Genomic DNA, 24,078 nt, shown 5'->3' on the forward strand with positions numbered 1-24,078 from the left:
CGATGATGGACTCGCATAACGTGTGCTACAATGCTAGTACAAGATAGAGGCGAATCCAAACGCTTCGTTCTTATTGGTGTACTTAAACATTAAATCAAACCATTAAAAACTTTTTTAAAAGGTGATGGCAGCCCATCTTTTTATTAAATTAGTAAGTTTGCATAGTAGGACGGGCCCTCCATTCTTGAGTTTGTCCTTAATTAAGAAATTTCACAAAACTGTGATTGTTTAGCAATGTCCTTGTCTGGAAATCACGTAATCATCCCCATAAGATTACTTCTCGAGAATATGCTTAGTTCTACATCACTCCATTTCCCTTGGGGAGCATCTCATCTACTCTTTGAGGTAAATCCAAAAAGAGAGATCACTATCGGAATTTTCAGATTTTTATTTTGTTTACAAACGAATGCCATGTGTCTTTTCATTAAAAAAAAATCTGTTCATTTGAATCGATTTTATTATATCCAACTGGATTTGGGGTACTCATTATAGTTAAGATAATCCGCATAAATAATATGATACGCACTACGTTTTTAATTAAAAAAAATGTATAATTTTTTTCTTTATTTGAATTTTGGTTTAACATTGTGGTTGTCTCTATCAAGAGAATATACCCTCCTATTAAAGAGGGAGAGTAAAAGGCAGTCATCAATGCGTAGAAGACTGCTTTAGACGCCATATTACCAATAATCTTATTGAAATGATTGTTATCCCCAAAAGTTGCAAAATCTCATGGAAACAAATCTGACCTGTATCAAAATGGCTTTCCTTTTTGGCGACCAGGTGCTGCTGTTTTCTTCTTTAACTCTCCTTTTTTTTTTTAATTAAAATAGTTTATTTCAGTGCTATCCTTGTCTTTTTGTTTTATATCATATTCTATCAAATCTTATAAAAAAAAAAAGAATTTAGTTTGTAGCACTTTAATCAAAGATGATTTTCCTTTTTATTTATGTTCACGTTGTTGTGCATCGAAAGTTATCGTTCTAAGCCCTTTGGATCTTGCTTTATTACCCACTGAGCGTGAATCTCGCATAAATGCTGGAGAGAAATCAAGCAGTTGCATGAAGAAGTGAGAAAGAGAATTTTAAAGCGGACTTGAAAAGTATCATGGTCGAGCAAATAGCACAGAAAACACATGAGGTTTTTAAAAAGGTAATCTTGTATGAGATTCATTTGAGGAGAGAATGATTTCTGCCGGGTCCTCATGCTAACTAAATCTCCTCGGCGAATGGGGGTGGTTTTTGAAATTTGGAGACTATGGCTTTTCCGCTACTTTCGATGTTGTTAATCTACCACCGTGTCACGAACATCAGGAGCTCGACGAAGATGGCCTCGAGGGACGAATCCTCTTCAACCGAGAGAGAACGACAGCGAGGATGTTTCAATTCCTTATTTGAAGATTTCAAGATATAGGGATGGTGTATATTTTTTGGTTCTGCGAGTTTATTTTGAATACTCTCAGCCTCAGGTTGCTTATCTAGACTAGGAATTTGATACTGTCGTATTCTTGGAGGTTTCTCAACAGGGTACTAGATTCCTGGCTATAAAAATTCCCATTATGGCATACGGTTAGATTATTGAATAAAAGTTTCATTCTGGGGAATCTCCTTCTTTTCTCTCTGTCTCTTTAGTTGATTCTTAGGGTTCCCGAGCAATCAAGAAGAATTCGGTATCCTTTACCCAAAAAAAAAAAAAATCTTTACCCAAAGAAAAAAGAAGAATTCGGTATCCTCGGATTGGCCTTCCAAAGTGGTAACTTGGTTTAAAGAAATCTAGATTATCTGCTCTCTTCTTTCCCATCATTTATAGTGGATGAATCAACCTTGTCGGGATCGGAAGACCCCTTTATTTAATTGTTGGTCCAAGATATGCAGAGTCTCTGGTATCGGAGCAATTAATTTATTTGGCATTCCATTCGGTATTGGTATTGCATTGGTGTTGCTTAAGGCTTTCCATTTGGCATGTGGACACTCATAAGCCACACATTCTATCTTGAGCACCAAGCTTTACGACCCTTAGGCCAGCCAACGAGCATTGAAGCTTCCTCATCAACTGAAGTTCTAAATACTAGAAACGAGGAATCGTGATTAGGATAGGAAAGGAAAGGAAAGGAAAAAAAAAAAGAAAATCCCATCTCCAATAGATATAATACTGAAAAGAATTGTTGGTCGACGATAACGAACAATGATATTTTTAATGACCATGCAACTCATTTCGTGCGAGTCGGACCATGCAAAGGAGTTCTCCATTGGCTGTACAAGATGATGACGGTTTGACGGAGGATCTAATATGTGAATTAAATTAAATCACAAGGCTTAGCCCATTTGATGTGGGGCATTTGATTTCGCAAGCTCCCCCACATCAAGGGCCAGTACCTCGTTATTGTTGGCTTTTATCTCCTAGCCGTAGTATTCTTGTTCCATCAGTAATCCAATCCATTCCCGTACCTTGGCCATTTTGGAAGCTTGCCAAGAACCGCACCTCATCCGAGTTCTTCGGTCTTGATGATCACTTTTCACGGCATTCCACATTCGATGTGGGGCATTTGATTTTGCAAGCTCCCCCACATCAAGGGGCGGTACCTTTGTCATTATTGGCTCTTATCTCCTAGCCTCTTCTTTTTCGATAAGTAAACCAGTCTACTCCCGTTCCTTGGCCGTTCTGGGAGCTTGTCAAGAACCACGCCTCGTCCGAGTTCTCCGGTCTCAATGATCATTTTGGGCTCAGTCTATCATTGGAACCACGCATTCTTCCAGAGAGAACGACCGGGTTGAATCTTCAAACGCTCTGGCGACCCTATGAAGGTGGATCTCATCCGCGAATAACATCACGACGTCTCGCCTATCCAGAAACAAGATTCGGAACGTGGAGAAACTAGATTGGTTTCGGAAGCAGGTTTTGTTTCCACTAAAGTGTGAAAAAAGGGTTAAGTCTTACCGAACAGAGCAGGTTGGGATGTGAAATAGTCCATGTCTTTATGCGGTACTAGAAACGAAATAGAGGTCATTGGCAGTGAGACCCACCGCACGTTGGCATCAGACGTGTGACCCAGAAACTGCGAGTGGCCGTTCGTTTGGTGTGGCCCCGTCATTGATGACCCATTCGAGAAAAACGGGAGAGGAACTGCTCGGGCGTGGGGCACGTTCTCGTTTGACTTCGTACCATCCTTTGACCGACTTGACCACACTCCAATAATGTCGTAGTCCTTCCATCCCTCTGGCCACTACATGACGGTTTAACGAGATTGAAAATGGATGATTATTCGATCGAACCCGCGAGAGCCTCATAGAAAAGGTTGCACCGAAAATCAAGTGACACCTAGTTGAACTGCTCGATCAGAACTGATTTTGTGCAAACTGCGGATCTACTAAGTGAAGCTTAGGGTTATCGATTGAAGGGTGAGTGATGTAGAGAGAATGATAAAACTGGTTAATAGAAATAGCGTTAGGACATTTGATACTAAAAGTTCTCAATTAGAATGGTTATATCTCCATGGAGCTTTAAAGACAATGTTAACCTCTCGTCCACAAACTAGTCCAGAGCCGATGCCCCCCTTTTGATAAGGTCTTAGCAAGCCGAAACCAATCGTTGTGCCTAAAATGTTTGACTGTCTCGCTTAATGGACTAGACGCTCAAGCTATGCCAAGGTGGTACAATCCAATACAAGGATACTATTCGTCGTATTGTTCTTAGAAATAGCTATAGAAGAAGGTTGACACGGTATTCTTAGCTTACCAAACACTACATAAGCCATTCTGTAATCAAAGAAATGCTGGTCCATGACATATGGTATCAAAACAGGATCCTTTGAGTAGGTGGATGATCCAAGGAAAGCATGTGGTCTTCCCCATCTTATGAGAGTGGGGAGTGATCGTCGTGTCCAAGGGGTCTCTAACAACTCACGGCTCGTTTAGCTTCTAGGATGGGAAGGGGAGCACAAGAAGGAACCGAATTGCTCACTAAATAGGGATAATGTTCTTGAATCAATTTGCAAATCTCAAGAAAAGATGTGTTATCACGTTTCCAACAAGAGGAGAACCCTTCATTAATCTATTGAGACTAGGAGGAGCTTAGCATGTGAAAGAATGTGCTGCTAAAGAAGCATAGTTGGCTAGGATGCCACACTTATCAAGGAGTATAAGTGACTGGAGATTTGCAAATGGCTTTTGAATGGGGAAAACCGCTGGTAAAGTGGAGTGGCCTGTTCTATTGGGCAAGCCTTACCATTCATGTAAGTCTAAGGGAGTGGCATAGATGGTTAGGAGTAGGGAAGCGAGTGAACAGCTCGCGACGCATGTTGCAAAAATGAGGGAGGGAGAATATCACCATGATTCTCTTATACTCATGTACCCTTATAAATGAAACCTAGGGTTATTGGATGAAGAGTGAGTGATGTAGAAAAGATGATATAACTGATTTGTGTAAATAGCGTTTGAACGGTTTGTACTGGGAATATTTGGACAAAATGGTTATATCTCTACAGAACTTTGAAAGCAATATTGGCCTCCCATGCACAAACATCGCATAGGCTATTTCACAGCCAAGGAACCGCCAGCCCATAGCACTAGCATAAGAAATGCTTCTCAATATTTGTTTCCCTAGTAGATTGGATAAAACCAAATCTTCTTCATGGTTTCTGGAAGAGCTAGTCGAAACTCCTGATGAAAAACTTTGGGTCATCTCACTTTCGCGTATCTTGTGTCTCGAGTCGGGGAGTGTCGCAAAGATGAGCCAGCAGCGTACCTCTTTAGCAGTAATCTCGATGGATTGAACACCGCCACCAAGATGATTTGTCACGGTCATGATACGAATCGTCAAGGAGAAACTCGCATCACGGCTTAAAGAATCAGAACAAGCTCAGGCCACCATACAAGACCGGGAACTCGCATATGGATTGAGCACCACCACCAAGATGATTTGCCATGGCCACGATACAGATCGTCAAGGAGAAACTCGCATCATGACTTCAAGAAGAATAACCAAAGCTCAGGCCACTATACGAGACCGGGTACTCGCATATGCACATAAGGTTCACACATGAACTAATTAATGAAAGCAATATAATCATACCGATTAATTACATTGCAACCTAGGACTAAGTATAGGTACATAGTACATACAGATCAGGGAGTACACCTACAAGACTTAAGATCTATTGAAACAGAGCTTTTTTTGTTTTTTGGGTCGAATGTTGTAACAGAGGTTAGGCCACTATTCCTGGTAAATGGCTTCAGTTTACAGGAAAACATCACACGAACAAATTAGTTTAATTCCAACTCAGCATCCAGCTGCTCTGAGGAAGTTGTCAAAAGGGCTCGCCGGAGGCAGTTTCATCGTCAAGCATCGATCCGGCAGCATTATGTCTCCTCGAAGGGGGGCGTCAGTGCCGGTAATCTTGTGCATACATGAAAAAAAGGTTACATGATGTGCAACAAAGACGAATATAAAGCTACGATCAGCAGCTTTGAGTTGTAAGTACACATTAATGAGAAGATGATAACCATCGCAAAATGAACAGATAATAGAATGTAATGCCCACCTTCTTAATTGCTGTACGGCCATCTGTTGCTGGGAAAAAGTGATCTGCCGCTGATCTGGCACAGCTGTTTTCTTGGGCCAACCAATTGGAAAGCTTCTTCCTCGGACCTGTGCCAAGCGCTTCACATTGACTAGCCATGGTATTATATGGGAGGGGCGATGTCGACACAGTCGTTCCAGCCACTTGACCAGCCACCTCAAGTGCCTAAGAATACATTCAGCAAATCATCCGCAAGTATCACAATCTAAATTCGATAATTTCAGAGTCATTATCAAGATTGAAAAGGGAGGCAATATGCATATATATGCCAATATATATGTTCGGAAGTGACTGGGGGGCAATAGATCACCGTTTCTAGAAGCTTCCCAATACCGATGACATCAGAAAAAGATGGAGTTGGCGGCATCCTGCTCATAGCAACAGATGCTTCACTCATTGCGTCATCCTCAACAGACGAATTAGTTGAAAATTCCTGCAACATAAAAGGTTGGGACAGCTTCAGTAAGCGAATAGTCTCATATCAAATTCACATTTTCAGTTACGCCATCACATTCTCAATGCATGCACTGCATTAATTAAATTGCACGCATAAAGCCAATCTACAACAATAAACTCAGAATACAATCGAAGTTCAACAGCAAGAACATAACTGTGTGATGAAGTGCATACCTCATCAAATGATAGTGACTTTTTGGAGTGGACAACAATTTGATTACTGTCCAAATCAAGTATTAATTGAGGACCAAAAACAAATGTATCTTCTGGTTTATATTCCTCTGATAGCTGCTTAGCCAAATCTTCTCCATCGACCTTATTGGACAAAATTCATAACAATGTGAGAGAGAGAGAGAGAGAGAGAGCATACGAGCTCCCAAACATCAAATAGCGAAGCATACCTCAGTAATATTAGAGAGACTTTGGATCAAGATATTCAGGAGGACCTTGTCAGATTCACACATTTGGCTTCTCAAGTGGAGGAGCAAAGATGAGGCATTTTGATTATCCAAAGCAGATCCATACTCTCTAACATCAGCCTGAGGCCTAACAAATAACTGCAAGTCCTCGCTAATGCCCAAATATGGATCCATCTGAATTTCAGAGAAGATAAATATAAGCAAACATTATTTCACCACAAGACGCAATTAGCAACTTAAAGGAAAAGGAATGTACTCCTGCATGTGAACATAACTGTTGAGATATAGAACTCACGTTCGATGGATCAACCGATTTGAGCAAATCAATAAGATCATGGATCTGATATATCTTGGCAGCAAACATCAACATACTAGTCGCTAGGGTAAAAATAGATCTGCGGCATGCTGGGAACAACATTCCTACAAGAGATATTCAATAGCATTCAAGGACCCTTCCACAAAATTTACAAAGGCAGTCCACAGAAACTCACACAGACGTACCATTATTAGCATCCAGGGATATAATCCGTAGTGACAGGGGAAGATGGAAGAAGCGAATCACAAGGTTCTTACTAGGGTTCTGCAAAAGTTTGAACCAAGGAGCAGTAAGAAAACAGCAGAGAAGGTTTGAGTTGACTTGTGTGGGATAGGTACTTATTTCAGGCCATGAAGATGATGACATCAACTTTTCTCATTCACCAGTTATCAAACAAGTTAATGTAGAAAGAGCAAGCAACACCGAGCCTTCTCAGAGATATTAGTGCTTATGTACCATCAAAGACTACAATTTAGCTAGAAGTCTCACCGTCAAACGTGAAGAAAGAAGGGTCAGGAAGAAGGAGTGAGCTATAGCTTCAAAGTTTGAAGGTAAATTATCTGGAAGGTTAGCTTGTATCCAAAGTGCTGATAGCAACTGGCCAATCTGATCTTCACTAAACTTTAGTATATAGGGCTCCTGTAATGCATAGAAACTTACATCGATAATTGAATATTTTCAAGTATACAGACTGCGTGTTATTGACCAGATTATCCACTCAAGAACTTATTTACCACATCAGATAAGCCTGCAGTTCCAGCTGCTTTTTCCATGATAGAAATCTTGCAAAAGTTGGGGGAATTCTTGCGAGCAAACCCCTGCTTTCCCTCTTCAATACTAATCTCCATCCCCTTGAAATCATCTTGAAGAGCATGCCCCTGCTTCTCTGGTGTAGCACCATTCTTTTCTCTCCTAAGCTTTTCAAGACGAGCAGTAATTGAAGCAAGCGCAGATGCAGTACTAGACTCCCATCTTCTTGAATCATAAGGACAGTTAGCTCGTACAGAAGACACTTCGTGTCTGGGGCAGCTAGAATTTGGAACCAGAAGGATAGATAATATTTGGTGTCCTCTCACTCGCACTTCAACATCTGGATGTAACATTACATGCAGAAGTTGAACAAGAAGTGCCTCGGGGAACACCTAGATGCCAGTGGATAGAAATCCTTAGCCATTGTAAATGTCAACAACAAACATGGAAAGGCCCCGAAAAGAAAAAAGATAGCATTCATATAAGGAACATAATCAAAATGTCAAAATTTCTGTGGATATCCATGTGAATGTATCTTAAAATGATATATCAATTTCCTTCCTGCCAAATTCTGAAAGAGAAGAAAAAAAGGAAGAAAGCAAATAATTCCCTCTGAGAACATTTTATCATACAGACAGAATGTCCAGAATTCAAAATGCGATAAGTCTATCTGGAGATTCCAAAGGAACTTAGAATTTGTCTAACAGTTTCACATTCTCTCACCTGTCGATGGGGTGAAGAGACTGATACTAATGCTATCATATGAGCCAGTATCATTGACGATCCCATGGTTGCCCTCGCAACAGCCCCAGCAGTGGGCATCTTCTCAAGGGTTATAGCCATCAGGTCAAATAGTGGTTGTGCATCACAAACCTAACATATATATGTTGGTTAACACAGAGAGAACCAAAAAAAGAAAGCAGCAACCACAGTGGTGAAGGCAGATTATTTTTACCCCCTTGGCAATCTCTACTAAGCAATCTTCAATGGCATTCTGAAGTGAATAATTCAAATTCAAATCTTCTTCTCCCACTGCTTCGACTGTCGCTTGAAGGCTTTTCCTCAAATGCCTGCACAGATCACTTACAGATCCAATTTCAGTCAGCGCAGAACTGATTCTGATCTGCCTAGCCAAAGCAGTAGCAACTTGGATAACACAGGATTTGAGCTGGAGATCATGAAAAATATTTTTGTGGTCCAGGTGACGAATAACTGACGCCAAGATTAACTGCTGATTCCCTGGAGAGTTCAGAGAGAAGAAAATTGAACCAAGAATGCAATGGCAATAGAATCAAAACATACACAGACAGGAATGCTGCCAGTACTCAGACCACTTGTCATATCTGTGCTTACAAATATGTAAAGCACAGATGAGACCACAGATAAAATCCAAAAGATGATAGCTACCTGAACTCTCCAATTTGTAACTCATATCAGACAAAACAATTGAGGACAACCCATCTCGAGGAACCCAGTGATGGCCAGAATCAAAGTATGCAAGCATTGGGTCCATCACCCTTCGCATAGTCATCATACTCTCTTTGGCCAGATCAGCCATTCTCTGGATACAGATTTGAGCCCATACCTTCGGTGTCTCAAGCTCCTCTCTGTCTCACAGAAAGCCAAAAAAAAAAATTTACAGGTAATAATTAGTTCATTAAGTTTATATCATTAACACGATTACAACTTCCATGCTCGGAAAACATAACAGGTTATTGAACACAGACTTACTTTGTTAGAAGTGAAGGATCTTTAATCACGGGCCGCGGCCTCAAGATGATGCAGTTAGGACTACTCTCCGCTGCAGTTCTGCCTTCAGATCTTACAACTTCATCAACCCAATTGTGAAGTGATCCACCTCTTTCATCCTCTTCTTCGTTACACATATCAGGCTCATAGTTTTCTAAAGTGACTTGGACAATCTGCAATTAGAACACAATGCATACAGTCAACAGCCATTAATACCATCTCAAATAGTAAACCAATGCAATGGTAAAATGGAAACATGACATCAAATTAAAGATATTTCTGCGATAAATCACTCACACAACTGAGGAGCATCTGTGTCTAAAAAATTATAGATTCTTATGTTCTAGAATACAAAAAGTGATGACACACCTCGTCAAATCCATCAAACATGCTTGAAAATTCGACCATGAACCAAACCTGTCAGAAGAAAAGTAATCAGCAAAGTCCACTCCAACAGATAAAAAGCCAAACAAACAAGTTCAGATTCAGAATACCTGTGAAAAGAGAGATGGTATAGAAATGCAAGAAATACAAAAGCAATTAAATATAGGAAAAGAAAATCACCATGGCAGAAAGACATTGCAAGCTTGAAGCCCTCAGAGCACACCATTGGTGGCCTTCCCCACTCTTTTGTGCCAGTATACATACTTTATGTACAAACTTCTCAATGTTATGAGCATAAGTTGACTCCGACTGCATTGAAGAACACAACATGGAGGAAACGAGACAATAAGAAAAGAATAAAATTCTCCCTTACAGCCAGGATAATTTCCATCGAACAAAGTGGTAAATCAAAATAAGAAAACAAGAAGGAAATAGCATACTTCACATCTTATGAGGAGTTTGTACGAGAAAAACAAGCATCATTATCATCCACCAACCATCCCACAAAATTTCAGAAAGCAATCAGCTACCACAATACTAGCGAGCATCATCGACAATATATCATTCTATCTTTTCACAGCATCTAATTGAAGTTAATATATTAGAAACAAATCTAAAAACTCTAGTGACACAATACCCTCAGGGCTTTGGTTCTTCCTAGTCAAGAGAAGCGTGGGTCAACAAGTACGCAAGCTTAGAATGCTTACAATAGAAGATAGAATGAGCTCCAAATTCAATGTGTAAAATTAGCAAATTATTTTAGCATAGAAACCACAAAAAGAGAATCTTGCTGAACACAAACGTGTAAATGCCTTCCCTACTGTCATACTTTAAAAGCGCCCAACAAATTAAACACCTCATACTTAATATTATCCCTTTCATCAAGCAAGATGGGAAGAACTTTGGTTACTAAAGGATCAGGACTAGACCATAGTTTACCTGGCTGTAGATGAATTTTGTCAACGTTTGGCAACCAAGTATCTGCAGAGAATCTTGCTTGCCATTATCCAAAAGCTCACTAACGACAGTCAACAAACTAACAGCAAAATATACCCTGCCAAATGCAAATGATTAAAGTTCATGCACCGCTTATTAAAATGAGCACCTTCAGCACTTTATGGTTGAAACATGAGAAGCTATCAGAACGATTGTAATGTCCCTTCTACTACAGGTTCAACACAATCTTTCTCATAATAAATTAAAAAAAAAAAAGAGCAAATTGCATTTAGCACACTAGAATTCCATCTGTGCAATGAAAGCCACAAAACGATCTGAATTGATGATTTATGAATTGATGAGGGAGAGAATGGACAGTCACTTACATCTGCTCCTTGCACATGGACAGTAATTTGTTATAGGCCTCAACGGCAATATTTATGAACTTAATGTGCTCGCTTCGAAGCTCTTTGTAGCACCTTTCTTCGAGATACTTGACAATCTACAGTTGATAAACATTGCCAGGGAGATCCAGAATTTAGAAAGCCATATCCCATATAAGAGCAGAAGTGACCAACAACGCATAAGAAGTTCAACAAGAGCACCACCTTTGGAATTCGAAAAGGATTTTTTGCAGCATATTCACATAATTTGCCAATTTTCCTATCATTGGGTGAACCATCCTGGGATACAAATTAGTAAAGTTACCGATTGAAACAATTAATCTGCCCATATATAAAGGTCGGGGCACAATGCCATGAAACTTCGTAGGGGTTAGGACACTCACAGGGGATTTAGGGAAAATGTCAGCAAGAAGCTTCTTGTATCTCTTGACCGGTTGACGTGATCTTGACCTCATAGCAGGGCAGCACACACACATGCTTCCACATGCTGGGAAGATCTTCCTGGAAATGAAACCCATCTCCTGAAAAAGTTCCAGACATTTTATTTGCGTCCAGTGACCAAACAAAGGTCGGGGATCAAGGAGTACTCGCAAAAAGACAACATCCTAACCAGAAATAGATAGAAAGAAACACCCAGAAGCCAACGTACGCTACAGTTGGAGCAAAGAACAAACATACAAGCAAAAGTATATATCGTAAATTGAATCTCTAAAAACCGGAGCTTGAAGGAAACGACAGTGGAAGGATCACCAATAAAGACGGCAAATCTTACTATAAATAGCAGCATTCATTCGTAGACAACGGAGGAGCAACAAAGACCTCTTTTTTCAGAAACATTGGGGTAAAAGACCGAAGTACCTACTCATATCAAAGATCTGCAGATTCCGCACCACGAAAGTCGAAACACACCGTGTAGAGCCCAAAATACAGTAGGCACGATCGCAGCAAACTATCACATGGTTCAAAAACAACTCGGGAACGCTTCAAGTAAGCACATTTCGACGACGACACGAGCAGCAAAAGAACATAACACCAACCAACCACGTCAAAAAAAAAAAAAAAAATGTTCACGGACAAAGCAGCAAAAGAGAGAGTCACACGAGCAATGTCTCGAACACCCAGAAGCCCAAAGCTCAACAGAAACACGCAAGAAAGAGAGAGAAAGAGAGATGGAGAGCAAAAGGCGACGATCAAACGAACAAATGGGCACATAACGCACGGCGAGAATAACAGAAACGGAGACACCATCGAGAAAAAAGGACGCACCTTTACCCCTGCAGAGGCAGATCCGGGAAGGAGCTGGACCTCCCGCAGGGTCCTGAGAAGCAAGAAGGGCCGATTTCGGGTAGTGGGTGTAACGAGAAAGTGGAAGAAAGAAAGAAAGGAAGGAAGAGGGCGTAGGTGACGAGAACAGAGGCAGAGAGACAGAGAGAGAGAGAAGGCGAGTGAGTTTGAGACAAAATTAAAAGGGAGACATTAACATGGGAGGAGAGTCTAGTAGCGAGTGCCTAGGGAGGCACGTGATGTCTGTCAGTTTTTCAGCAGAGAGAGAGAGAGAGAGAGGTAGAGAGGGAGAGCTTCGCCTTTGCCTTTGCCTTTGCTAATGTCCCGTCAGAACTTTGGAAGACTAAAGCCCCTGCCTTTCTGGGTCAAAAACACGAATTAATAAAGAAAAAAGAACATAGGCCCTTTTGGTAGCCTAAATTTCGATGGAATCTGAAAAATCACGACAAGATTTGCATAATCAAGGTCACGTTCCGACCGAGGAATGACGCCTCAAATGATGATGATAAGGAGCCCCACCGCAACCCATGTTCTTTCTCTCCCTTCGCCGCTTTCAAATTGACAGCAGGCCTTTGAACCAAAGCAGCGCGCCATTTGTTCTTTGGCGCTGTCCTGCAGCGGCGAATTCAACCCTGCCAAAATGTTCTTTAATTTGAAAAAAAGAAAGGGTCGTCTGACAAGCAAGAGCTCAATTAATGCCCAAAAGCAGGGGACTTTTCGAAAGGATTGAAGAAAGCGCGACCGCGAGATGCTTTGCTGCGGTATGAGGGAAAGGACTGTTCACACAGAAAAAGCCTTCTTCACGTTTGAATGATGAAAAGAAAGGAGGCTTGTTTCGTCTCTCTTGTCAATCGGTTTTCTTGTTTCAGAAATGATGGGCCGTAGATGAGCAGCTCAAATTGAGTAGGATCCAAGTAATGTAATTTAAATAAAAGGGGGGAACTTTTCAAGTTCTTTTCCAAAGTGTGCCTTTTAAGTTTCTAACTAGCAATTTGCAGGTGAGATTTGTCATAATCCGATCCGATGAATTCGTCGTTTCATTGATTGCACCGGCCTGTTCATCAATACACCATCCTCCGGAAGGAAAACCTGCCTTCTTGGTTTGGTACCCACCGAATTTAATTCATTGTCTTGCCAACTTCAGCCGATGATTCCAATGCCTAACCCAACGTCATAATCGCCCTTTTGGAAATGTCCCCACCGAAGGTCTCTCAGCTCACGTCGGAATCAGATTACTTCAAACGCAGAAGCTTCGTTGTTTCCAGGGTATCGAGGCCATCCTTAAAACGGAAAGTCTTGCATTCATTTGGGTACGATTCCATTGCTTGCAATTCTGGGTTGGGAATGGCTAGATAGTTTCATGTCATGCCAACACCACTATTTTTGAGTTGTTTCGATCAAGGCCAACATTGCAAAGGGCCCAATGTGCAAGAAGCAACTTTCCTCGATGCGTGACATAACTTCAAACCTTTTTTTTTTTTTTTTTTTTTTATCAAAGAAAATTTTCATTTATGTATAGGGATATACAATAAAGATACAGAGTCCAAATGCAAATCAAGATAAATCTTAGACATACCCAAAATAAAATAAGCTCTAAATAAAAAGATGAATCATCAAAACATAATTAAGATCGCATGCTTAAAAAGTAGATCTATGACTTATTCAAACCAAAATTGATGGCCAATCACAAAATCCGTTTTTAATAATGGGCACGCGTCGAGATTTTTATCTGTTGCTACGGCTTTACTTTTCAATAGTACGCTCATAGGTTCAATGTCCCAGCATCGTCACCATTCAAAGTAACAAGGTTGAGTGTGTATGGATCTAATATTTGTGAGAGCAAAGCCTTCATGAAGTTCATCCGATCTCCTTCGAAACTAAACTTGTGCACCAACAAAACTCAAGAGAAGTGAAACCCCGAAATCATACGTGCAAAAAACCCTAAATCTAGACTACATCAATATAAAAACATTCCCAAAATGGGAGAGAAACTTTTAGATCTAAACTTAATTAGAGGAGAAAGGGTTCTCAAAACAGGAGGAAAGCAAGAAAAAGAATACGGAGCACCAAATTAACCAAAGAAAAAACAGGGAGGGGAGGGACAGATCTAGCTCAAATCCTACCCTCTATGAAGGTTGAAAAAGAAAGATGTGTGGAGATAAGAGCAGTCACTCAAACTCTAGTTTATCCTTTGAGTATCAAATCAAGTCAAATTCCAAAACACTCGACTGACTCGAACTCTATGATACTTAATTCATTCGACTTGCCAGCTTGATCAAGTAGCTAACTCATTTTCGTATATGTAAGCAGAAATACAAGAAATGTCATGCTATTTGTCTTGACCGCTGCATGAACTTGATGTCCATTTTAAAAATTCAACCTTAATAATCACAAGTTGAGTTGGATTTGACATATCAAGTACCTCATCAGAGTTGAGTAAAATGTCGTGCCTTAATTTTTCCCGACAAATCAAAGTTTGGAAATTGAGGCATGACTCAATTTATCTCATCTTAACCATGCTCCAGTAACAATCAAACCTTCCAAGTGAGTGGATTTTATAATCATTTTATGTCCACTTGTCTGGACCGGGGTCCATGAGCCATGATTCATTAATCATTACGACCATGGAATTTGTAGAAAAGGCACATCGCTTGCGTAATTAAAAAGAAAATTATTTAAGAAGTCATAAATTCATTATATATCGATCCATTCAATCTTTAATTTTTTTAATTTGGCTGTTTTAGTACTAAACTTTTTTGATGATATTTCAATGCATCATTTCAACCAATTTTGTCCGAAAAGCACCAACATAAATGATTTTTGCATTTTTTTTTATAGAATTTTCTCATTATTTATTTTTTATTCCTATTTCCCCCATGGTCATTGTTGAGAAAAATTCATAAACAAGGATCAAATAGAAATTTTTTAAAAATTTTGCAAAAATCATTTAATCGGCGCATGTCATGCCATGCAAGCGATTAGCATCCACAGTAATTTCCAATTAAAATTGGCCAATATCAAAAGGTTTAAATTAAATTAGTCAAAATAAAAACTTTATAACATCACTAGCAGCTATACAATAGATTTTATGAGCTTTTGGACAATTAGCCTTGTAATCAAATGGTGATAGACACAATTGATAATTATTTTATCCAAGGCTAGCAAGCCGTATCGAAATATGGATATCATATGAGTATAATTAACTTGAACATGGCACGTTTAATAAACACATTGAATTGTCTTGAAATGAACACAACACATTTAACAAAGTGAATAATGCCACTAGACATAACTAACATGGCATGTCAATGTATTTGGCCAACTAATTGACTATCAAATGTGTCGCCATATTGAGTTAACTAAACAACCATCGAAATGCCGCAGTATTGAGTTTCAATACAACAAAATATGAACATATGTTAACCAGCATATACGATACAACACATAAAACCATGTTTATGCACATGATTCATATAAACACTTTTGAGACAATATGAGTAATTTCACTTTGCTTCAATCTAAAGTGAATCATTAAGAATGCATTTCATTGCGTTGAATTTCTTATATCTGAAATTACCTTTGTATTTTACCACTCGTCCTCTTTGACACAATGTTGTTTCTATAGACTTTGGAAGATAAAAAAAAATTCCTAAATACGAGTACTAAACACATTAAAATTTATCTAATTATGTCACGTTGATATATTGACCCCTCAGCTCAAACACGTTGATTCGTCTCTAAACCTATTTAATTACACATCGTATCATATTAACGGATCATGCAAAGGAATTTTCATTCCTAATTTATCCATATTGTGCCCCGATGGCAGATTCAGAAGAATTATCAATAGTCAAATGCGTCCGCATGTGTGCATAATTAATTACCCGCCGGCATACAGGAGCTCATCAATACCACCTGCACCTGCACCCAATGCATGTTGGCCCAATTTCAAATTGTACCGTCAGACGAGGCGATTTCCGATTTCCTAGGCGAGCTCTTCCTGAGAAATCGCCTCATCCGACGGTCCACGAGAACCGCGGTTCGCTTGCACCTCAAGCACTCAAGATGTTCTCCCGAAAATAGTCACGATCGTTACCTTTTTATAATCCCGGCCTGCTAGTGGGAGACAATCGAGACGCAATAAAGAAATTGACATGAACAGCGATGGATAGGGGAAACCTTTCTTGTATATTTAATGCCTAATCCCTTTTTCGATTGCAACTTTAATTAATATAAACCGGTGAGTAAAGTTTTCGAAATCCTACGACCCACGAGCTTGGCACCTGACTTCGGTAGGGACCTCACAAATTAGGGGAGAAAGTCTAATCGTCGACCAGGAATTTTAATGACGTGGCCATTAATGTCGGAAGCTCGGAGATGGTTCTTGAGCCCTTTGAACCACCCCCCAACTTCGAAAATGACCATTCCATAAAGACTTGGGTCATATAGAGCTGCCCACTATAATCATTGATATGATGTATCGAGATCCAAAGGGGTCTTTCGAGAAACTCTCCAGCTAGAGGTGGACCTGCGACAAGGCGAGCGAGCCCATCATCCTCATGAATTTATGACGGGTACCTCAATCCCAAATTAAGGTTCTCGCTAGAAAAAAAATGATTGAAATGGCTGCTTCTTCGATTAGGGGTGAGCATAGAGGACTGCCCAAATCGGGAGTCGTTTGGATTGATTGTAATAGCTAATTCTTTGACACTCCTAGGGATGTTGTATTGGTCTAGTTCTTGATTTCAGAGTGGGAATGGGACCGGACCTATTATATTTCCTGCCATCTCAAAAACTTTATGACAAATGCTATTGGGCTCTGCACACCAAAATCACGAGAACAATGAGAAGGGTAAAGATGATCACCGGGCTTGGAGAAACATGAGCAATGCTGGCCTTGCGCGGCATAGGCTAAACTTTACCTGGTAATGTCTATGCCTAACTCAGAGCCTTTTCCATCCAGTAAAAGCCATGGCTATCGATCTTTTCCCACATACTCCACACCGTGAATGATGATGGTTCTGCAGAGGTAAGAGATCACCCTCTCCATATACATGCGCATCTTGCGAGCAGCTTTGGCTTAATAGGAATTCACAAGGCGCTTTTGCTTGGGTAATGGAAGAAGCCTAAACCGTGAAACTAGCTGTACAGGGAAGCTATTGCGAATGTTTTCACACTGCAATAGTTCAAGTCGAGAGAGAACAAGAATTGGGTCCCAAGACTAGGCGGTCCAATTTCCAGCTTTAGAAATTGGGAACCGATTCTTGATTCCTGGGTGGGATCAAATCGGATCGGAAATCCATCATTCTCATATTTGATGATTGAAGCAAATGACAAAGTCGAGGTCCGTGGCATTGTTGAGACATGGGATGCTAGGTTGGGCCATGCACGCGAGTTCGACCCATGGATCGAGCTTGCCAGGCCCACTAAAGCAAGCCATTGGGCCCAACGATCCCCCTACCTTCTAGGCTTTTGTCCCAGTCTTGCCAACTCATTCATTTGCCCCGACCCTACCCAATGTCCTATAATGGTTGTCTGAACAGAGAGAGAGAGAGAGAGCCAATTGCATGCCAAAACAGCACGAACGAGTTCAGTATTGATATTGATGCATCGCTATTCAAGCATCAGACCAGATTAAACATTTATGGTGCGAAAGCGAAAGCAAGGACGATGCTCCGAGGCTCTTTTTTTTCCCGTTCTCATCACAGGTACAATAATGAAACATTTGGGAGCTCGTACATGGATAAGAGATCCTTTCTCTCGTGTTCCCTCCTCCCATCTCTTCTGTCGGCTTCCTCCCTCCCCGATCGCGACTTGAAAATGATCGTCCCTGATAAATTAGCAAAGAGGTCAAACTCAATTTTAGTATCCCAACTCATATCGAGTCATGTCCGCCATCGTTCGACTTGTTCGATCGAACCCCTCCCGTCTATTGCCGACATCATCTCACCGAACGTGCCTCAAATTGAGCTGCTAACCGAAAGTCAAGAACTCCAACGCTAATCCCTTGTGAATTCTGATGGGGTTGTGTGAAGTTGGGAGCAGGGGAAAAATCTGAATTCTCCTGTTGATAATAATCTCTCGGTTTGTAATGAATTTGGGAACAGGGGCATCTGATCGAGCGAGGCGAGGTGACTGACCGACTGGTCGAGTCGGAAAGGAGTACGTGGACGACACGGACAGACGGACAGAGACAGACGGACAGAGAGTGAGAGTGAAAGTGAGAGAGAGAGAGAGAGAGAGAGACAGCGACCCGTTTTGACAAGTGTGACGGGTGACAATGGAAAGACCCCTCTCCCCATTTCATCTCACTTCAATCTCAAAGACAAGTGAGACTGTGACGCCTGCACAGGGGGAGAGAGAGAGAGAGAGAGATGGGGCTATTACTCGGAGACAGGACAGCATCCCGCGAAATGCACGGGAGCTATTTCTCTGATCCCCTCCCCCACCACCCATCCCCCACCACCCGTACTCTGCCCCCACCCATCTAATCATCTCCAAACCGAACCCCCCTTTCTCTCGCGCGCTCTGTTTCTCCATTTTTCGTTCCGTTTTGGCTTTTGTTTTCACGGGAGAACAGGGAAAAGAAAAGGGAAAAGAACATGAGATGATGCGAGCATTCGCGTATGATGACATCCCTTCTCATGGTTTCTAAAGATTAATCAATCTGAGTAGCCTCCGCTCATTGTGATGATAATGGAAGGATTATAGTCGTCTTGTTATTTACATGGGTTTCTTGAAATGGTCATGGTTGACTGCAGGAGGCCTAGCAATGATATCAGTCGATCACCCTTCACATCCCCTGTCCAGTTCTTGGGTGGCCATTTACAGTTTGACAAACGTAAGTGAAAGTTTTAATGCATCGCCAGATTCTCTCTCTCTCTCTCTTCCTTGATCTTGTTTGGAATTTTGACAAAAAAAGAGACTGCATTCAAGAACTACATAGGCACAAACAGAGGGAAAGACTTGCAGATTACACTTTGGCATACAGTAGTTAATGAGCAGCAGACGTGGAGCGTGCTCCATTTTCCCCTCTACATACGTATTATGGAGTGTTGGTTTTTATTGCTAAAAGCTTAACTAATGACCGCTAGCCGGTCCTCCCAACGTCAGAACCACGCCTTGAAGATCGCTCCCCTGCTTCGGTTCCTTGTTCAAAAGAGGAGAGGTTCTAACAACCTGAAGCGGCCTTGTCCCTTGCGCTTGCTGAGCATGTCTTGTGGGTTCGGCGCGGCCCGAGTTTTGCAGAGGGTGGGCAAGGGGAATTTGAGTAGGGCGTGGAGGGTTTTGAGCGAGAGCCGCACCTCTGGACATGATGCTCGGTGCCTGAGTCATAAAGATACATAGACTAGTTAAAACTATGATGCTGAGTCAACAAATATACAATGTGATGTTAGATTTACGACGCTTACCGGTGCAAATAAGACTCCTCTGAATGTCTTTCCATTAACACTCGCGGTAACTAAGAAGCCCGAATCAAACGCTCCATCAACTTTTCCGCGAACATCAGCTCCAATCTGCCCAAAAGAATTGAAAATGACGGCATTAGAGCAAAACTTGTAAGACGACTGTATCTAAAGAAAGGGCGATAGGTTCCAGTTCTAAATTATTGCGAGAGACAAGTAGAAGCGACTAATTACCATATTTTGAACAGGCGCCAAACCACTTGTCTGTTCTGGTCGGTAATGCAATCCTTGTCGATAATTGTGAGCAACGTGAATTGATGGTTCGTGTCTAGTGACGACTTGTGGCCCACCTAGAATGAGATCTGGTGGACTTCCTTGACTGTCGATTCTGAGTGTCTTCGGGCAGCTAAGAACATTGCCATCAGGTTGGCCATCGCTATGAATCTGATTGAAGTTCTTAAGAAAATGATATTCTTGAGATCCTCTGACTGAATCGGTGGCTTTCAAAACTTGAGTTTGCTCTTGATCAGACTGCGATGGGGAAGAATGCTGAGACAGAGAGAGGGAATGCTCTTCTTGCTCTGATTCTACCTCCAAGACCCTCAAATTGGCAGTTCTTTCCCGCTTTAGGCGAAAAGCATCTAATAAATAAAATCCTTTCAAAAAATATTCATAAATTAACAAAAGTTGATGAGGTTTACGATAGAGCACCAACCTGGACTGAAACAAACAGATTCCTTGAATTCTGCTCCAGCTGCCAAAATTCCTCTGCTGAAAATGTCTTTGCCATCGTAAAAGGTATCGTGCTGCATCACAAGAAATGCAATAAGAGTATGAATGGCAGAGAAAGCAAAGACAATCTGATGTATTAATAGTCAGCACTTTCTCATTAACTCACCATGCTACCGGTTCCTCTTGGCCGTCTTCTGTTCTTTTTGTTCCATTGCTCCGACAAGATGCTACACAAAGGGTTGTTCTGATGGGATTTAGGATGTTCTTCTTCAAGCTGCAAGATCAATAGCTCATTGAGCGGACGCTCATCCTCTCCACATCTGCAAATTAGGATCACTGAATAAGAATATCTGCTTTTACACAGAACAGAGAAGAAAAGGCGAAGATAAACAGAAGGATGTGAAGAACATTGAGGGAGGTTCTTACCCGCCGTAGATGGCAATGTCAGTTCCTAGAGCAACAGCAGTATGTGAGAATCTGCCCCGAGGTTGTTGGCCATGTGCACCAAGCCGCGTCCACAGATGATTGACCATGTCAAACACCCAGATGTCATTATAATAATGCTTGTCTCCGACCCCTCCAAGGACATAGATCTGCATCTCATTTCACAAGGAGCTTTCAGTTATAATTCGCAATTGGTTGTGTCGATGCTGATGCATCAGACTCAACAATGAGAGTTGGAGTACTAAGAGCACTTAATGCATTCACCTAGGATCACTAATAGTTATGCTTGCTAGCTTGAGATGGTTGAACAAGTTACCTTGGTTCCAATGCTCACAGCACCGTGACCAGCTCTGACCCCGGGTGAAAATCCTTGAACAGTCAACTGTAAAGCAAATGAAACGAGCCTAAGCAACACGTTCTTATCGACCCAAAACTCCATGACAAGCACGGGGTTTTCTTTTCCCCTTTCATACCTTTGACCAGGTCATTGTGTCCGTATCAAGTACATCAACATCGCCAAGATACCGATTGCCACAATCTCCACCATACACCACTAATTTGTTTTCCATGGCAACAGCGCTGTGACTGTCCCTGGGGACAGGAATCTCGCCTTTTACCTCAGGAGACATCCACCTCATCGTCTCTAGGTCCAGAATATGCAGGTCGTTCAAGTAGTTCGCTTCGCCTTGGCCACTACCCCCAAAAATGACCATCTTATCGTTCCCGATAAGTGTGGCAGAGTGACTTTCGCGAGGGCACGGTGGTTTCCCTCTGAAGCTCGGCTGAGTCCACTCTTTGGACCTGAGATCCAGTACATGAAGGTCATTAACCTTTCTAGAGCCGTTGGTACCCCCAAACACAACCATCCTGTGCCCCACAAGAACAGCACTGTGACTGTCCCTCGGGCCAGGTCCTTGGCCGGTGGTCGCAAGAGTTCTCCAAACCATACTGTCAAGATTAAGAACAAGCACGTCGCCAAAATGCAAACCACCGCAGCATCCCTGAAAATGAATTGCAACAAATTTTACCCATCTTCTCATATTGAATTTTTTTCCCAAAAAGCACCTGAAAGTTGAAATTGTCGAACTACTACTTCCGATGCATTCCAATTTTAAACTGTTCACCGACTTTTAAAGTGCTGATAACGAAATAGGGATTAACGGGAAGCAAAAGAAAGTTCTACAAATAATCGTTCCGACCTTTGCGTATATTCACCGTGTTTTCGCTAATCCTTGATTCTTTCTTTTCTTCTATCCTAAATCTATTGCACTTTAAATCATGTAAACAGTTACACAGAAACTCAGTTTATGAGAATAAAAGAAGCTTCAGTTCGAGATAGACACTCCTGCAGAAAGCAACTCAGATCAAAGTCATGATGGTCACACCAGGAAAAAGATGTGATCTGGAAGATGGATTATCTGGGCCTCCCTTTTAAGTGCCCATAGCCTATTTTGCAGGAAGGCATATATAAGCCCAGTTTAATTATGCGGGTTAAGAGAATATGAGGGAGAAGAAGATAGCAGAGAAAGCCATGTACATGCAAACGCAGAGATTTCTGGAACAAAAAAAAAAAATCCAGACTGAACAATATTACTAAATTAAGAAAGGAAGGATGATAATTGTCATCCTGCCTTGTAATTTCCCTTCTAAATGGAGAGAAAACGGTGCAGAACAGAAGGAAAAGCCAGAAATCTTTCATCGTGAAACAGAAATTCAAAGTGGCAAAGAACTAAAAACAGCAGAGAAAGTAACCTTGTCGTTTGTCAAAGATAACACAGAGCCCAGAAAACCAAAAAGCAAATTTCTTGCTCATTTACAAAAGATTTAAAAAAAAAAAAAAAAAAAAAAAAAAAAGGATTACATGTTACAGCTAAATATAGTTCTCAGAGGCAACGCTGCATGTTCAGACCACTCAGAAAGAAAAGATTCATGACATAGCTGATCTTGTATGTTTGATATTCAGAAAGTACAAAAATTAAGACCACCTGAAATTCAAGAGACTCTCGTAGATACATACCCCAAAAATGTAAAGATGCCCTTGAGAATAACAAGCAGTGTGTCCCCATCTCTCAGGAGGATTGAATCCCGCGACCTTTGGATAGAGCCACATTGCCTTCTTCTTTGCACTCTCACCTCCGCCACACCACATTCTCTCTCTCTCTCTCTCTCTCTCTCTCACTCTGTCCCTGAGCTGAGCAGAGCTTACCTTTTTAGCTTCCACTCAACTCAAGCACAGAGCGTTCACATGGAAGTAGAAGCAGAGGGGGGGAGAGAGAGAGTAGAGAGAGAAAAAAGCAAGAGTGTCAAAAGGAGGACATGAACCAGCCAAGTGACATATCAACTATCAATGTCAATAGACATGAAAAGATGGGCGCTTTCAAGTCCAAATCACTGTGTCAACCAACATCAACAGAAATTCTGTGGTGAAAAGAACATATTTTCCCTACTACCCATCTTCACGAAACAAAGGACTAGCACATTAAAGCAAAAGTTACAGGCAAATGTAGCTAGCTGGATAGGCTCAAGCCGTTCTACCGCGTAATTTTTAATAAAGAAGACATTATTTGACAGAGGACTGCGGTAGTCACTCCTGATTTTCTTTGCTCCCCCCACTTTCTATAGTCCCACAAGATTTACTAGTTTTATTTGCTTCCGTGCCTTCAAATTCTTGTCCAACCGATAATGATGGGAGGGGTGGGGGCATTGGGTTGTGGGAAATGATGGGTAAAGACTAGCAGATGTTATGCTTCTGGTGTAGTGGCTCTTTTGACCATATAAGATTGATCCACAAAAGGAGGTGTTTTCTTCAATAAACAAACACTCAGTACTCAACATTATGTTTGCAGTGAAATGAATTTTGGTGTGGGTTCTTTGCTAAGGTGATGTTGGGATTGATGTGAGTGAGTGAGAGAGAGAGAGAGAGAGAGAGAGCTGTGCTCTCACTTTCTCTCTCTCTCTCTATATATATTATTATATATTCACATATCCCCGTTTTCAAGGTGGGTTTTGATGTGGATCTAGAAATGTCCCTTTCTCAAAGGGTGTTTGGGGAAGTGTGAGGGAGTTTCTTGTGCAACGGGAAATTCTTTTTTAGCTTTTGGGAACTGGAGATGAGCGTTGGCGTTTGTGTCTGTCGCCAAGTTTTTCAAACAACACTGTAGTCATGGTGATATCACTCGGCTTCCCCTCGTGATATTACTGATGGGCACTCTATTCCTAA

At 41.2% G+C, this 24,078-nt stretch overlaps 2 protein-coding genes across 3 annotated transcripts; both read right to left on the reverse strand.

Moving 5' to 3' along the window:
- Positions 1-5,021: 5,021 nt before the first annotated feature.
- On the reverse strand, positions 5,022-13,074 carry LOC104414673 (protein SEMI-ROLLED LEAF 2). The gene is made up of 20 exons (XM_010025831.3): positions 12,259-13,074; positions 11,376-11,513; positions 11,197-11,271; positions 10,975-11,090; positions 10,592-10,706; positions 9,833-9,961; positions 9,638-9,685; positions 9,251-9,441; positions 8,927-9,126; positions 8,475-8,758; positions 8,243-8,392; positions 7,504-7,911; positions 7,259-7,408; positions 6,955-7,033; positions 6,749-6,873; positions 6,436-6,627; positions 6,209-6,349; positions 5,889-6,011; positions 5,540-5,743; positions 5,022-5,394 (listed from the first exon to the last, which is right to left on the reverse strand). The coding sequence occupies exons 2-20, from the start codon at positions 11,508-11,510 to the stop codon at positions 5,278-5,280; spliced, it is 2,982 nt and encodes a 993-aa protein (XP_010024133.2). The 5' UTR covers positions 11,511-11,513; positions 12,259-13,074; the 3' UTR covers positions 5,022-5,277.
- A 6,109-nt stretch (positions 13,075-19,183) lies between these two features.
- LOC104414674 (acyl-CoA-binding domain-containing protein 5) lies at positions 19,184-23,331 on the reverse strand. 2 transcript variants are annotated; one of them, XM_018862159.2, is made up of 9 exons: positions 22,876-23,331; positions 21,332-21,859; positions 21,175-21,240; positions 20,841-21,007; positions 20,581-20,734; positions 20,398-20,488; positions 19,917-20,323; positions 19,689-19,793; positions 19,184-19,602 (listed from the first exon to the last, which is right to left on the reverse strand). In XM_018862159.2, exons 1-9 carry the CDS (start codon positions 23,005-23,007, stop codon positions 19,357-19,359), a joined length of 1,896 nt encoding a protein of 631 aa, XP_018717704.2. In that variant the 5' UTR covers positions 23,008-23,331; the 3' UTR covers positions 19,184-19,356. The 2 variants fall into 2 exon arrangements, with proteins under 2 accessions (XP_018717704.2, XP_018717705.2); XM_018862160.2 differs by lacking the exon at positions 22,876-23,331 and adding an exon at positions 22,058-22,817.
- Between the last annotated feature and the right edge of the window lie 747 nt (positions 23,332-24,078).

The sequence above is a fragment of the Eucalyptus grandis genome, chromosome 8 (genome assembly GCF_016545825.1).
Source record: "Eucalyptus grandis isolate ANBG69807.140 chromosome 8, ASM1654582v1, whole genome shotgun sequence".
In the NCBI taxonomy this organism is placed as follows: domain Eukaryota; kingdom Viridiplantae; phylum Streptophyta; class Magnoliopsida; order Myrtales; family Myrtaceae; genus Eucalyptus; species Eucalyptus grandis.

What these genes read in the sequence shown, in the direction of transcription:
- LOC104414673 (XM_010025831.3), bottom strand. Translation starts at nt 11,510, where the DNA reads ATGGGTTTCATTTCCAGGAAGATCTTCCCAGCATGTGGAAGCATGTGT. An exon ending in ATCCTTTTCGAATTCCAAAG is followed by an intron (nt 11,091 to 11,196) that starts GTGGTGCTCTTG and finishes TATCAACTGTAG; the next exon opens with ATTGTCAAGTATCTCGAAGA. An exon ending in TGCAATGTCTTTCTGCCATG is followed by an intron (nt 9,686 to 9,832) that starts GTGATTTTCTTT and finishes TTCTTCTGACAG; the next exon opens with GTTTGGTTCATGGTCGAATT.
- LOC104414674 (XM_018862159.2), bottom strand. Translation starts at nt 23,007, where the DNA reads ATGTGGTGTGGCGGAGGTGAGAGTGCAAAGAAGAAGGCAATGTGGCTC. An exon ending in GGCATCTTTACATTTTTGGG is followed by an intron (nt 21,860 to 22,875) that starts GTATGTATCTAC and finishes ATTCATTTTCAG; the next exon opens with GGATGCTGCGGTGGTTTGCA. An exon ending in CTGTGAGCATTGGAACCAAG is followed by an intron (nt 21,008 to 21,174) that starts GTAACTTGTTCA and finishes AATGAGATGCAG; the next exon opens with ATCTATGTCCTTGGAGGGGT.